The 14,482-nt window shown below is 50.5% G+C and overlaps 1 protein-coding gene across 1 annotated transcript in view; it reads right to left on the bottom strand.

The window, feature by feature from the left end:
* Positions 1-1,918: 1,918 nt before the first annotated feature.
* LGR6 (leucine rich repeat containing G protein-coupled receptor 6) overlaps positions 1,919-14,482 on the bottom strand; it is a 48,805-nt gene continuing 36,241 nt past the window's right edge. Inside the window, exons 11-15 of the mRNA XM_027816681.2 lie at positions 14,386-14,457; positions 13,526-13,651; positions 11,289-11,449; positions 5,728-5,808; positions 1,919-4,522 (exon numbers count right to left, since the gene is read on the bottom strand). Coding sequence (XP_027672482.1) covers positions 3,285-4,522; positions 5,728-5,808; positions 11,289-11,449; positions 13,526-13,651; positions 14,386-14,457 — 1,678 coding nt within the window. The 3' untranslated portion in view covers positions 1,919-3,284. The remainder of the gene's footprint in view (positions 4,523-5,727; positions 5,809-11,288; positions 11,450-13,525; positions 13,652-14,385; positions 14,458-14,482) is intronic.

Below are 14,482 nucleotides of genomic sequence, written 5' to 3'. Positions count from 1 at the left end.
AGCCTGGCACCAGTATGGGCCAAACCAGCTGCTAGGAAGGGAGCTGGAGTGGTGCAGGATTGCTTCTACTTTTGTTCTTAATGATTATTGAATTTAGTGTTTGGTAGGGTGGAAAGCCGTATGTACACTGTTAGAGATGTGATGAAAGGCACTTTAATGAACATTTGCCAGAGAGTTCGTCCTCTAGATTTATGGCCTGCAGTAGCAGAGAGGAGGATGCTGGTTTCCATTTCCTGCACCTCTGTGGACCTGGAAGCTCTCACTGTTCCTCAGGCACCTCTGTGGGTAAGGACAGAACATGCTCTGTGTTTATGCTCCCTCCTTTCCTCAGTAGCCCCTCAGTGGAGTTTTCCATAGCTTCCTGGGGAAATGTTATTGCTTTTGGGAAGGACAGCACCAGTGCCTGCACCAACCCTGTCATTATCTCCAGCTCTTCCTGGGTGACGAACATGAGCCCTGGAAAGCTGGCTGTGCCAGACTCCTGCCAGCCTTGAACTCAGACTCACCTGTTCCTCTCTGTTCAGTACCATGAAGGATGTCTATAATGCTGTTTGCTTTTTTTTTGTCTCCACCTGAGACACTTATGACAACATCAGGGTGGGATGTGCCCAGCAAGGCTGAGAGTGTATAAGGGACAGCCAGGCTGAATGAGGGCTGTAATTCATGTAATCCCAAGGGGAAGCTGTTGGCTCTACACCACAGTATCTCCAGCCATGGCAGCCTGTCCATGCACACTGACGTGTGTGTGGGAAGTGTGCGTAACATCAGTACGCTTTGGGAAACCTATCTACCAGCAGGGACAACTGGGACTCAGTTTCTGCTACACTGACCATGCAGCATCCTGCTTTTGTTGTCCCAAATACTGCTCAGCTCCTGTGGTGGTTGTGTGACTGTTCCTTGATGGCCCAGTTCCCATGGAGAGCTGATGCACCCCATCCACTGGGGACAGGTGTCTGGCAAGGGTTTGTTTGGGTACCTTAATGCCTGCATGTCATGAATACTCCTGGCAGTAGTGCTGTACAGGGGATTTCAGGCAAGAGTGTTGCAATTAGTCTGTGACTTGTGATAATGCTTATTGTGCCAGTGTCAGTGGGGTTTATTTTGGGGTGTCTTATAATTAGGGATTTCCTTATGGAGTTAGGATACATGCTGGGGAATCTGGATTTATGCTAGGGCTGTATAATCCCACTCCTTAAGGAGCATTTTATTTCTGCAAATTGAAGTAAGTGTGAGTCTTTCCCAGTCACGTGCACATCAGCAGCCCTAAGGAATGGAAGAAAATGGCTTGGTGTTTTTAATGAGCCAAGCATGAGAACTGATTTTGAGCATCTATAGGATATCAGAAGTCTGGATCAAGGGCATGTTTTTCATAGTTCCTACCTGAACTGTGTAGCAGAGCTTTGGATTTTGTCACAAAACTTGGTGTTCCCATCCTCTTCTCTAATCTTATAGACCTTTTTCCTCCAATTTCCTGCTGATCTCTCAAGTTTTTCTTCTTGAGATAAGGCTACATGGCTTACATGCAGAGAAGGGAAGCAGAGCTAGGCTTTGGCTGGGGAGTCTGTCTTTGCATGGGAGACCCGGTTATGTGATGTCCTTGAGCTTTTATGCAGCAGACTCTGTCCTGCTCATGAACACAGACAGGCAAGGAGCAGAGCATGGGGTGAAACCAGGTGTGTCTGGTCCATGGGGTCTGGAGAAGGGCATTGGTGGTGTAATTCTGCTGCATAAGGGTGAGCATTTTGGCTCTTCCCTCTGAAGAAGAGGGGTGAGGAGGATGATGCCAGTTTATGTGGGCACAGTGCAATTTCCCAGTCCTCACTCAGGCAATACAGACAACTTCCAAGGCACAACTTCTCCCGGCTTGGCTGGGAGAGGCAGGCAGACAGCTGATGAATGAACCAACAAGGTGCTTTTCACATGCAAGAGGACACAAGCCAGCCACTGGTCAGCAATGGGGCTCATTTATTATCTCACAAGAATGAATGACATACAGCTGCAGTATTGTCAGCAGAACCAAAGCTTTGCCCAGGGCCTGAGCTCTGACTGTGGGGCTCCCTGCTGTGTTGGGTGGCAGTGGGAGGTTTTGTGATGGAGAGGATGGATTTGGGAGATCCCTGAGCTGCAGGGAGCGAATTTGAGACTGTTCCCAGTGGCCTGTGCCCTCCTGATGCCATCATCCCACAAGGATGATTTCTATTCCTTCCTTCTACATGAGCTGCCCTTAAAATAGGGGAGGGCAAATGCAGCCCCCAAAATGGCTATGCTGCATGGGGGACATGCAAGCAAGAACCAACAGCCTCTTCCAGGAGTGAGGTTTGGGGGCAGTGAGACACCACTTTCACTGTGCCTGACCAGGAGCCCAGTGACTACAGACCGGAGTGTCCCAGGGGTGGTGAAGGGTACAGAGGTGGAGGAAGCGATGAAGGTGGAGGCAGCTCAGTGTTCCCTTGGGTGTCCTGGCCAGGTGCTGCTGTGTGACCTCAGGCAAAGCACATAGGTTTCTCTGGGGAGGTGTTTGGATTTGGCTGCCTTGGATTTCAGAGACCCCTTGTTAGACCCTGTGAGTCAAACTGAAAGAGGGACTGAGCATCGCCAGCTCCTGGTCTTGGCTGAAAGTGGGGGCCCTGCCCAACTCATGAGGCTTCCAATGGATGAAGTGGAGGTGGTCCAAACCTCAGGTGCACACATGGACACACTGCTTTTAACCCATTTCTTCTGCTCTTCCAGTTGATGGCATGGGGCAGACACAAGCCCATTTCCAGGGGTCTGTGGGACCTGCAGAAGACCCTGGAGGACAAGGCCTGAGGTCCCTGTGGGTGGTCACGTCGTTGCAATCAGCCATTTCCATGTGTTTCTGCCACAGAGCAATGGCTTTCGCTAAGACACCTCTGCCTTAAGAAGACATGCTTGGCTTTGCTGCAGGCTCCTCCTGGCTAGCGATGCTGCAGGATGACGATGAGGAGGGTCTCCCTGACCCATCTCCTGAGCTGGTGGGGCTCTCTCCCAGGCAGTCCCTAGAGGAAGAAACACTCATGCAGGAGGTTTATCTCCTCCCATGGCCAGCCCTGGGTATCTGGAGCTCAGTCAGAGCCCTTCCAGGCGAGTGGCAGCTGGCAGGGTGGTGCCTGTTGCCCAGGCAGATATGATGGGGAGTGAGGGTAGATGGGTTGTACTGGTGCTTTACATGGAGCAGCCTGCTGTCACCTTGCTGGCCACCTGGCGCTGGGGCTGGCCCTCAGTGTGTGGTGTGGGGCTGTTCGGCATTGCTACTCAGAGGAGGTTTATAAGTGAGATGTGTAGGGTGGCATGGGCTGGGAGGGGAAGAAGGTTATTCGGAGGCTGCTGCCAGCTGGATCTCGGCTCTCTGAAGTGATCAGCACCTCACTGTCACTGAGGCAGGGACAATGCTCAGAGAAGGCCCTCTCCTTCCCCCTAGTGCCTACCCTTTGGTGGCAGGGGATGAGCGTCATCGAGGGGAAGCTGTAGCTGTCAAGGATGGGGTGCACTCCCAGGGAATCAGGTGTCTCAAATATGTGGTCGATGTCAGAGAAGCTCACCAGAGCCTGGGTGGAGTCATAGGAGCTTTTCTCCATGTCATCGACCCCACAGGACTGGGGGTAGCTCCCCTTGTCCTGGCCCTTCTGCCTCAGCAGGCGGAGGTCATCTCTGAAGTGGGGGTTGAAGAGCAGGTAGAGCAAGGGGTTCAGGCAGGCGGGCAAGGGCAGGACCACAAGAAGGATGGATTTGATGACCTCTGGGGTGATGAGGAAGAGGTTGAGTGTGGAGGAGAAGGTGAGGAAGGCCACTGGGCAGTAGAGGAGGCAGTTGGTGAAGATCAGCCAGGCCACATGCTTGACCATGGCACAGTCCCAGACAGCGCTGAACTCCCCCTTCAGCAGGTTGCAGTAGAGTCGGATGTATGTGCCTGTGATAGTCAGGAAGCAGAGCATGTTTGTCATCACCAAGGCCACAGTGAACCCTAGGGTGGCGGGTTTCCTATCCGGGATGGGATATGGGAGGCAGAGAGGGGATGCTCCATATTCCCCAATGGAGAAGAGAGGCAGGACGGCAGCCGCAGCGGACAGCAACAGGCAGCAAAAGGCAGCAGCCTTGACCTTGCATAAGGAGGGTGACTTTCCATAGCCCCGCACACAAGAGACTGAAATGCTGCACTGCATGGCAGCCAGCGTCAGCAGAAAGATGGCAGCCTCAGAGGCAAACACTGACAGGAATCCTGTCACCCTGCAGCCTGCACTGGTCTCCCATCTGGCACCGTATTTGGCAAACTGGCCATAGGTCAGGGCATCGACGAGAGCCAGCATACTGCAGTAAATGCCAGTCAGTATGTTGGCTCCAGCTATGGAGCCGATGATGAACTTAATTGGAGAGAGGTAGCTGGGAGAGGCAAAGACGGCCAGGATGACCAGTCCATTGCAGAGCACCGAGACCAGAACGATGATCCAGACTCCCAGGCGGATGATCCAGCTTTCAAACAAGTGATCACAAGGCTTGAAGGGACCTGGGAGAAAACAAACCCCAAAGTTACACCCAGAATAGACTGCTTTGCTCCAGCGGTGCTGCTCAGGGCAGTGGCCAGGTCTCAGCATTCTCCTGGTCCCAGCAGCCCCTGAATACTGAGGGCTGGGAACGAGCATACAGCATCATCTGCCCTCTTCTGCAGCTGCCTTTTGGTTCTGTCCCTGCACTCTTGACCCCACACTGGTGTGCCTCTGGCATGCTGACTGGGGCATCCTCTCAGATCTTATCTAGGGCAGAAACAAGGTCATGAGAAACGGCAAACTTATGAGAGCTCCTAAAATGCAAAAAGGCTGGGGCCTGGCATTGCCACCCCATGACTGTATGCATGGCAAAGCCTTTTTGCTCTCTTGTCCCAGGCAGCAGAGAGCAAAATAAATTGAAGGAAACTGAGGAATCTTGTTCAGCTCAAAGGGAGTGGAGGTCTTTGGCTGGCTTTCCTCAGAGAGCCAGCACCCCTGTACCCAGGCAGCCGGGCATGCCCTCTGCTAAAATCTTGTTCTTTCTTGCCTCTTTTACAGCAAACTCAGTGGGGCAACTGGTGAAAAGACCATCCCAGCCAGTGTCCCACGGCTGCCTGGATATAGCCAGGCCTCTCCAGCCTCCAGCTGTGCTTGTGTAGGACACTACTGAGCTGAAAATGGGGACAAAATCAGAAGGCAGCTTCCTCGTGTCCCTTCCTGCCTGTGCCCACTGGCATGTTTTTGATGGAAGGATAACGTGGCTGAATGCAGTCCAGCACCTCCCTTCTCTCCCTTTCTCAGGAAACAGAGTAAAGTACCCCTGCACTTTGCAATGCCACAAGTATGATCGGGAGATCAAGGACAAGGTCTTGTAATGTAATATTCTGGGCTGGCAGGGACAAAGCAAAGCCTAAGCCTTGCAAGGGAACAGGCACTTCTTGAAAGCCAGAGTCTGAGTGCAGGCAGGCTGGGAGATGGAGGAGCTGGTGATACCTGGGATTCCTGATCAGGGATACCCTGACCCTGTCTCTCCTCCTAGGAGGGCAGCCTCATCCAGATGGGAGAAGGAAGCTCCTCCCTTGTCCCCAGTTTGGCCAAAGCCCAACCATTCAGGCTTCTGAGTTGCATGTCTGTGAGACACTGCAGGAAAGGTCATGGGATCCTGGGGATTTAAAGAAGCTCAGAGGATCTCAGCTGTGTTCAAAGGGTTTCACTGGCTGCTCACCGGGGCTTGGTGTGCACTGAATAGTGGGCTGCAGCTTTGATTCCTCAAGGTCCAGCTGGAGATCATCTGCATCTAGGTCATCTGGGGAGAAAACAATGAGAAATGGTGCTCAAAGAAGAACGAGCAGAGCCATCAGGGCTAGCTGGGCCAGAAGCTTTTCCCACTGCCTGTCCTCAACACAGACCTTCCCAGCCAGTTCCCAGCCCACAATTTCAAAGTAGCGGCTGGTGTCCAGTTTATCCCCTGCAGTCACAGCTGTAGAGGGAGAAGGTCTTGTAAATGTTGGTGGGTTGCAATGTGGCCAACCCCTCTGTTTTAAGGTTACTCCCAACATTTGAAGTGTAAGAACCCAAGATCCAAGAGTTGTGTGACTGCAGATCCCTCCTCCCAGCATGCTTTATTAAGAATAAATACTCCAGCCTATGTGGTTACAGAAAACAAAGCCTTCAAATGCATCTTCTAAATGGAAGCTTTCTGGGCAGGCCTTGTCCAATGTTATTTCATCAACAAGGACTTTGGAGCTTTGTTCAAAGGGAGACGTTAGCCTCTACTTGCAGCACAAATTCTTCATCACCAACCCCCACCACCAAATGGCTCAGAAGCAAAAAGACAAGAGAACTCAACATTTATTGCTTTATTTTATATCTTATGATTTCTTGGGACTGTGGTGCCCTGTTTTTAATCCTGGAGGTTCCCAGTCCTGGATTTGCTCAAGGGCAGCCTGCTTGCCCATGCCTGCAGACTTCAGATCTGTAGGGTTTATGCAACCAGACTGCACTGCCCTCAGAGCCCACCCTGCTGGGCCAGCATCTCCATCACGCTGGCAGCTGCACCTGGAGCCAAACTTTGGCTCTCTGAGGGTCAGGCAGAGACTCCCTGGCTGAAGGAGAAGCTGCGGGAAGAGAATGGGGCTGAGAACTCAGCTGTGTTTTTGATGGCCTGTAGGTGTAGGCCATCACCAAGGAGAATGGCATCCTCTTAATCTAATCCAAGACATGCTTTTCTGCTTTGTTCGTCTTTTCAAACTACTTACTGCTAATTCACAGCACTGGAACACAATGAAGACAGCTGCTGTCCCACTGTACCATCCCCACCCATGGCACTAGCATAGCCTTCTCCTCCCAGTGGAGATCTTTGGAGGGTTTTCTGCAGGCGGGAGGAAGGGGAAAGGATGTGGGTTTTTGCTTGCTGCAGCCCAGTAGCCTGGGAGCTGGATCTGCGGCTGTGGGATAAACTCTCCCTTGGATGATATGGACTGATGCTGGTGCCCAGGTGTGCACCTGGCAGCTCAGACGCTGGCCAGGAAGGTGAGTTTCTGTGCTGAAGGTATGGGTATGGATAACCTAAGTGGGATTTAGTTGCCTAATCTGCTTAGAAATGGTGCCTCTCATGAGGTCTGCTCTTTGCCTGCGTTTGAAAATATGACTGGGATTATTTGATTAAAGAATCATGACAAATAATGTGCTATCTTTAGTGCCTCCTGACAAGCATTGTGGCTTTCTCGGCTTCAATGAGCTTTGGAAAAAAATGCCATTTTTAAAATCTGTCTGTGTAAGAGTTGAAATATTACTGCTGCTTTGGAGTCTGGCAAGAAAACACTCACAGTGGGATGGAAAAATATTTCCTCCTTGTATTTTATAGTCTTATAAATCTCCAGTGTCTTTTCCATGCACAGTGCGGAGGCTGTGATGTGCAGTCACGATACTCCAATCAATGCAGAGATCTGAACTTTTTGTGCTTTCCTGCCACGCATTCCATGGTAATGTTAAAGCGTAATCTGCTCCCATCCCTCTTCTTCTCAAAGGGCCAGAATGCACAAAGGCTGGTTTTAAGCATAGGTTGAACATTTACATGTCATCTTTTGTTTTGCCTGGACTACTGAGCTAGCTGTGAATTGCAAAGCAATTCTTGGCCAGCACAGTGGGATTCAAAGCAGAAAATGTACCTCTTTCTGCTGGAAATCAGTATTTCTCCCAGCCTGGGAACTGTAGAGAAAAGAAAATGGCTGTTGTGTTCTAGCAAGGCAGACTGCATTGTTTTTGAAGTAGCCCTTATTTATTTGAATTTTGCTAAGGTGCCTCCACTTTCTGAGGCCTTATGGAAAAAAACCACTTTACTAGTAGGGCCCTTTCCATGGAAAATGGTTCGCAGCTGGTTGTACCAACACTAAAGTAGGAGGAAGAGGAGGAGAATTGCTGGAGAAGGGGTAGAACAAAAAACAGTGGGCTGAATGCTTCTTCCCATTTGTATTTCTGCCTTAGGCAGGGCGGTCCCCATGTGGGGTTTGCGGATAATGGCTCTCTCCCTCAGAGCTAGGGCATGGGTGGCTGCAAGGGGCCTGGGAAGGTGCTTTCTGGGGGACTCGAGCAGCCTTCTTGAATGACAGAGGCAGGAAAAGTGTAGCGCTAAGGACCCTCCAGGGTTTGCTGAATGATTGCAGAAGTCAATTATCAGCTTTACAAGCTAATGGAGGTGCTGGACTGGGTAAAACAGTGTCCTGTTGTCAAGAATAACCATACAAGTGCCTTCTCACTTTCTATAGCTTTGTGCCATTATGGCAAACGTGCTTGTAAGCAAATACATCCCTTTGTATCCTCAAAGCAGTGTTCTGAAGTGAGGTGCTGGGACTGTGATGGAAGTGCCCTGTGGCAATGGTAGTGCTTGTACTTCTCTTGTCTGCAGCCAGTCTCAGGAGGGTGTCAGGAGCAAGCTGCCGGGAGGCGTTGGGTGAATGTCCTGTGTGACAAGCCCCCATGCCACCTCTGGGCTGCTGCCCGGCCACACCGGACAGGCTTGGGGCAGGGGCTATTTGCTAAATGCTGCCGATTATAATCCAAAGAGACATGACCCAAGCACCAAAAATTTTGGAAATGGGACCTTAAATATCTGTTGTGACAAGGTGACAGAGTAGTGAGACATCACTAAACATATTCCTTTGGGCCTCAGGTGGCCATTTCTTGGATGCGACTGGACGCACTTGGGTGGTGTCTGGGGGATTCCTGGACATCCAGAGCCCTGGGAGGGTGGTAAAGAGCTGAGCTGGCTCTGGGGTCCATGGCACCATGTGCACTCCGTGGCTGGAGTTAGTCAGTCCCTTGGATGCTGGGCTCAGCTAAGGGATGGGTAGATGCAGGAACTGGACGTGCTGTGGGAGGCAGCATTGCCTGACTGCTGGAGCAGGCCTATGCCACTGGGACCTGTTCCTCCCCCTACATGGCTGCCTGAGACAAGTCACCTTTCACCACCCAGCTGTGAGGTTCTGTGGACTTGTTTGTAAAGGGCTCCTCAGTCCCTTGCTGGGAGCGCTACGCAGGGCTGAGAGGACCTGGCTACCTGGAAGTGTGCCCCATCCCTCTCACAAGTTCTCCCACAACATCCTAGCACCCTGACTGGGCCTGCCACTGCAGGGACAGAGCCCCAGGTTATTTTCTCTTAATGAGACCACTTTATCTCTTGCACGGAAGGAATGTTTGTGAGTGTTTTTCCTCTTTAATGAGGAAGTGTTACAAGATTCATATAACACAGCTAAATATCACTGGTGGCCATCAGGAAGGAAGCACTGGGAACAGAAATAAGGCAACAATTAAGTGAAATAGCAGTATCACAACATCAAGAGTAGACCATGCATTGCTGGATGGTAAGGAGAGTCATCTGCAAAAGCGGCACATAGTAAGGAAGGATATTCTTGTGCATTTCACATTTGCACCTCTGTGGTTTGATATTTCAAGACAAACCCAGTGCTTTAACATCTGAAAATGTGAGCCTTTATGAGCTGCTAATAGTCTTATGTGGCACATCTTAGAATCAGTCAGCATTCCCCTCTGGTCCTAATATCTCACGAACACACATATAATCCATGAGGCTGAGACTCACTTGGAGGCCTGGGAGCCTGTGGTAGGTATTGGCCTGCTGACAGGGGCAGAAGAAGGTATTCTCTGAGACATCAAATGCTTTGGTGCCCAGCAAGAGCAGGTCTGTAAGCAGTACTATGGGCCCTGGCTGCAAACCAGGTCTTTTCACAGATGCTGCGATTTGCTAGGCAAACACCAAAACTGTATGCACAAGGACTGTTAAAGTACAGGCTGCATTAATGACAGAAAAACTGACCCAGCTGAGAAGAAACTCCTGCGGCAATGACCGTAACATATGGCTCCTCTGTACTGTCTGCCCAGCGTAACCACCAAGTCTACCATGCTTCCAGGAGCCACATCATGCTGGTAGGAATCACACTTGCTAGCCTCTGGCTGGACTGTGTACATTGCCAAAGCTTATTCAGAGTCTGTGAAGGCTCAGGGCAGGGCAGATGGCAGGAGCAGGAATGCAGGGCTTGTGACTCACTTGCTGGCTGTGTCATGAAGCGTCTGGATCATCCTGCCTCCCATCACTGCTGTAACAGGGTCTCCAACTGCTCTGGGACAGTATCTGTCTCCAGATCTGGTCCTGCCTGCTTAGGATGCAGGAGGAGAATCTGCAGAGCCCCTGGTTATGGCTGGATGCACAGAGCTCCCTGGAGCAGGTGAGTCAACTCAGCCCTCTCCCCATCTGCAGGCGCACAGCGTGATGTGGTTTTGCCTACAGCATGTTTCAGACCTCAGAGGTGCATGTGGCCTCTGTATTTACACAAACATATAAACAAATGCAGCATCCAGGCTGTGTCCTGAAATGCTATTCCCACTCTCTAACAGTTACAGAGGAAGCAAAGGGCTCATTGTTTTCTTTATTCTGAGATTCCCTTGCAAAAGGGTCACACCAGCTTTCTGCCTGGAGCTGCTGTTGTGCTGTGAGTCTGTGGGTGCAGGAGATGGGCTTTGCACACTTCTCTGCTGCCTTCATGGAACAGATTTCATTTGTAAACAGAACTGCATTTTGGAGCACAGAATAAACTGACTCTTGAAGAGAAACCATTGCTTATCTTTACCTGTGGAGCCATTTCTGCCCTGCCTCGGCTAGCCCCTATTCCCCAAATGTGTACTCATCCTATTCCCCAAATGTGTACTTTTGTTCATACCTAACCCTGACCTTTGCTGTAGCATCAGGGTATGTGCACATGAGTAGCACAGACACAGGTCTCTCTAACTCCAGCCATCTGCGCATTCCAGTTCCTTGAGTTCATTTTCTTATTCAGATTAATCCTAGGGTTCATCCTCTGCGTGTTGTAGCAGCAAAGACTGATGTCTTGCCAAAGGCTCTGTGCTGCCTAATGGCCCAGCCCAGAAGCTGTCCCATGTAACCTCAGCCACCTTCCCGTGGAGGTAGCCTCCTTCTATAGTCAGCAAGGCCAAGCTAGCAAATGTGTCCATGCTGTTGAGGACTGCCAGGTCTTTCTGTTAGACCGTGAAGGTTTGGATGTGCCAGATCAGCTCTTTCTCCAATGCAGTGACACTAATTGAAGCCCATTCACAGCAACTGGCCACCAGAGTTGAAGGAGGATCAGTCTGCCTTCCCAGAGGCAGGTGTAACTCCATGGCTGGCAGTGGGACCACTCCTGCAAATGCAGGATCGCATCCTGGCTTGCAGCATGGCTCTACCCATGGATTGATCACTCCTCCCAGTTTACTTACAGTGATTATCAGCATGACCTGGAAACAATTCCATAGTCCTCTTGTGGGGATCCTCCTCCTCAGGGCTCATGTCTTCTGCCTCCCATTGGTTGGACATCTTAAAGAAGCTGCTGCAGCTTCCATAGGCACAGCACTGGTAGGCGTAAGGTACCTCAAGGACTCTGCAAAGGGGAAAGCAGAACGTTCAGGTGCGTCACCTCCATAGCCTGACTCTCCATTGCTTTGCAGTTTTTGCTTGATTTCCGCATATGACAAAAGCCAGCCTATCAGGTGATGTTACATTGGAGCAGGACGTTGGTGAATGACTCCTTGTAGGACAGAGTGCAGACCCAAGTCACCCCGCTGTGTCTCTGCACTGCCCCACTTTTGACACTTAAGACACTGTCAATAGGATGTTGTCAAACACCAGGTTTGGAAAGTGCACTAAAGTTCCTGGATAATTCCTAAATCCTTTCTGCCATTCTCCCTAGATTGAATTAGTCTTTCTTTCCCATGCCCTCTGGCAATATGCCATGTGCATGTGGACTCTTCATTTCTTTTACTCCAAGGAATCCTTTATTCAAGGTGAGAAGCTTCTTGAGAGCTTGAGCAAGTGCAAGGTCCTCCTTGCTTGTTGCTGAAGGTCAGAGAGGCACCTCCAAACTCCAGTTTCATGAGCATGGCTCACCCCTGCCAGCTCAGGCAGGGAAATCTTGGGTCTCTCAAGTGTAGCAAGTTATTTTAGTATGTCTGATTTCTACTTGACAGTAGAATTGTTAGCTGTTAATTATAGCATGTATTACAAGGTTAATTAAACAGCAGCTGAACGTCATCTGGATGAAATACCAGGCGATCAGTCAGCAGCTGCATTTTCATCAAAGACAGCAAACTCCTGCTTCTTTGCTGGAAGTCAGGAAGACTGCTGATGAAGGCAAGGGAACGTTAGGTTTTCCAGACAATTAAGGTCTTCTGACAAGATCAGTAAATATGTTGAAACTCTATATTCTAAAAATATGCTTTTGTTTTAAGTTCCCAAACATTTCTGGCTGAGCCCCGGGAGGCTATGGAAACTGTATACAAGCTTGCTTCCTGTTATAAGCTCCAAATTAAATCCTATTATTGAAAGGTGGCAGGGAGGTACAGATCCTCCCAGGATGGCTAAGAGCTATTCTCAGATGATTCCTCCAGACATATGCCCCCAATACTACTTAATGGCAGTACCCCAAAATTTAGGAGATTTTAATGGGTCCGTTGCCTGGTATGGTTCAATGAACCACTCCTGCAGATTCAGTCTGTCTGGTACAAATCCAGACTGGCTCCACAGATGTCAGTGGAATTAGTTTAGAGGAGGAATGCCTCTGGAACTGCAGAACCTGACCTGCTCTGCACAAGGGATTGCCATCTTGGGCATTGAAAGCCCTCCAGAAGCTTCTGGGATCCCCTGTCATTTGGAAACCAGTCATGCAGCAGATCCCAGCTATGAGGAGTCAAAAAAGTCAGAAGGGAAAGCCCTGCAGCCATCACTGCTGAGGCAGACCGAAGTGAGAGCTCCACACTTTTCATCCAACCTGAGCTATTAAGCCCAGTGTTGGCGCAGTGGCCTGTGACCTCAGCAGTGGGTGTCTAAATTTGAGAAGGCCCAGCCTTGGGAATCCATACTGTATGAGTGGGAGCAGCAGCTCATGCATCCTTGGCTCCCGGGGAACTACCTGGGAGACCAGAGGAAAAGATGCCTTCATCTCACAGGAATTTGAGTCATCAGGACCATGGACCCCTCAGCCCGACGACAGATGCCAGGCTGGAGACCCACCACTAAGGGAGGTTCAGGAGAGCCAGACTTTGCAGCATGGCTCATCTTGCTCAGTTTGACTCCTTCAGGCCCCTCATTAATCCATAGCAGACAAGACACGGCCACACAAACAGAGTTTACTGAAGGAAAGCTGGATGTCATTAGCTAGGATTGGCTTCTGGGAATGTTTTCCATTGAGAGGAGGGAGCCCTGAGCTGGGCCTGCTCCATGCTTTCTACTTGTGTGTGTGTGTTTCGGGTGGGGGTGGCAGGCCTGGGAGTACATCACTGCTCTCCTGTGGAAGGCTTTAAAAGATGAGGCACGTTAGCAGCAGATGAAGCGTCCTCAATCTATTGGCCTGAAAGAATGGAGGAAAGCAAGAGACACAAGGAACGCAGGAGGCTGATTGCTATAAGCAAGTACAGGCTGTACTGAGTGCCAGAAGTGAGAGAGTTAACACCACTGGTACCTTATTTTGGGGAAGCTCTCCTTGCTGAAGGGCTCAGAAAGAGCCGGGTTGCCTTGGAGCTTCAGATGGGTCAGTCCACCCAAACCATCCAGAGGCAGCACGACCAGCTGGTTATCAGTCAAGTCCCTGATGAAGGGAAAGCAGAGAGGGAAACTATGGTTAGGGTTTTGCTGCTAGTGGTATCTCAGCCAAGCAGAGGCTTGGAGAGCCATGCTGCCTGCCTTGATTGCTCCCTCAAATATGATGCTGAACTGGGGCTGGATGCTGAATGGGGACCAGGATCCTCTGGAGATAAACAGATTAATACTGCAATCCCTGGGGAAACTGAGGGGCAGGGGTTAATGCCCATGCTGAAAGCTCTGGGTGGTATCTACCTCCCTGTGCACATATCTACCCCACGCAATCTCTTCCCCCACCACTTCCCCCATAGTAGGTCAGGTATGACTGTAGCCCCCAGCCCATAAAGTACCCACGAGTGAGGGCAGTGAGGGGGCTGAGGACTGGGGACCTCTCCAGAGCCAGCAAGTATGGTCTGCAATGACTCTTGCTGAAATGGTCTATCAGGCTGATCATTCATAAAGGCATCTAAGGCAGGTATGAAAGCGTCAGAAAGTGGAGGTTTAAGTGTTCAGGGTGAGAGCATTTTGAAGATGGCCCTTCTGGGCTTTTATCATCCCTTTAACATTGGTAGGAAACCTTGGGATTTGGTCTGCCCACATCAGTGCCGAGACATGCACCTCAGCGCTGCAGCCTTCTGATATCTAAAATCCAGGTGTCCTGGTAGCTTGGGGAGTCAGTCTGAGGTCCTCAGATACCTGCTGCCGATGGCCCACTGTGAAAGAAATGTAATTGTGACTTACAGCTTGGTGAGCGAGTGTAGGGTCACAAAGGCTTCAGGGTGAATAAACTGGATGTGATTCCAGCTCAGGTCTCTGCAAGGCAAGGACATACCAGTAA

The sequence above is a fragment of the Falco cherrug genome, chromosome 16 (genome assembly GCF_023634085.1).
Source record: "Falco cherrug isolate bFalChe1 chromosome 16, bFalChe1.pri, whole genome shotgun sequence".
NCBI classification, from domain to species: Eukaryota; Metazoa; Chordata; class Aves; order Falconiformes; family Falconidae; genus Falco; species Falco cherrug.
This window is presented reverse-complemented; position numbering and strand designations above follow the sequence as displayed.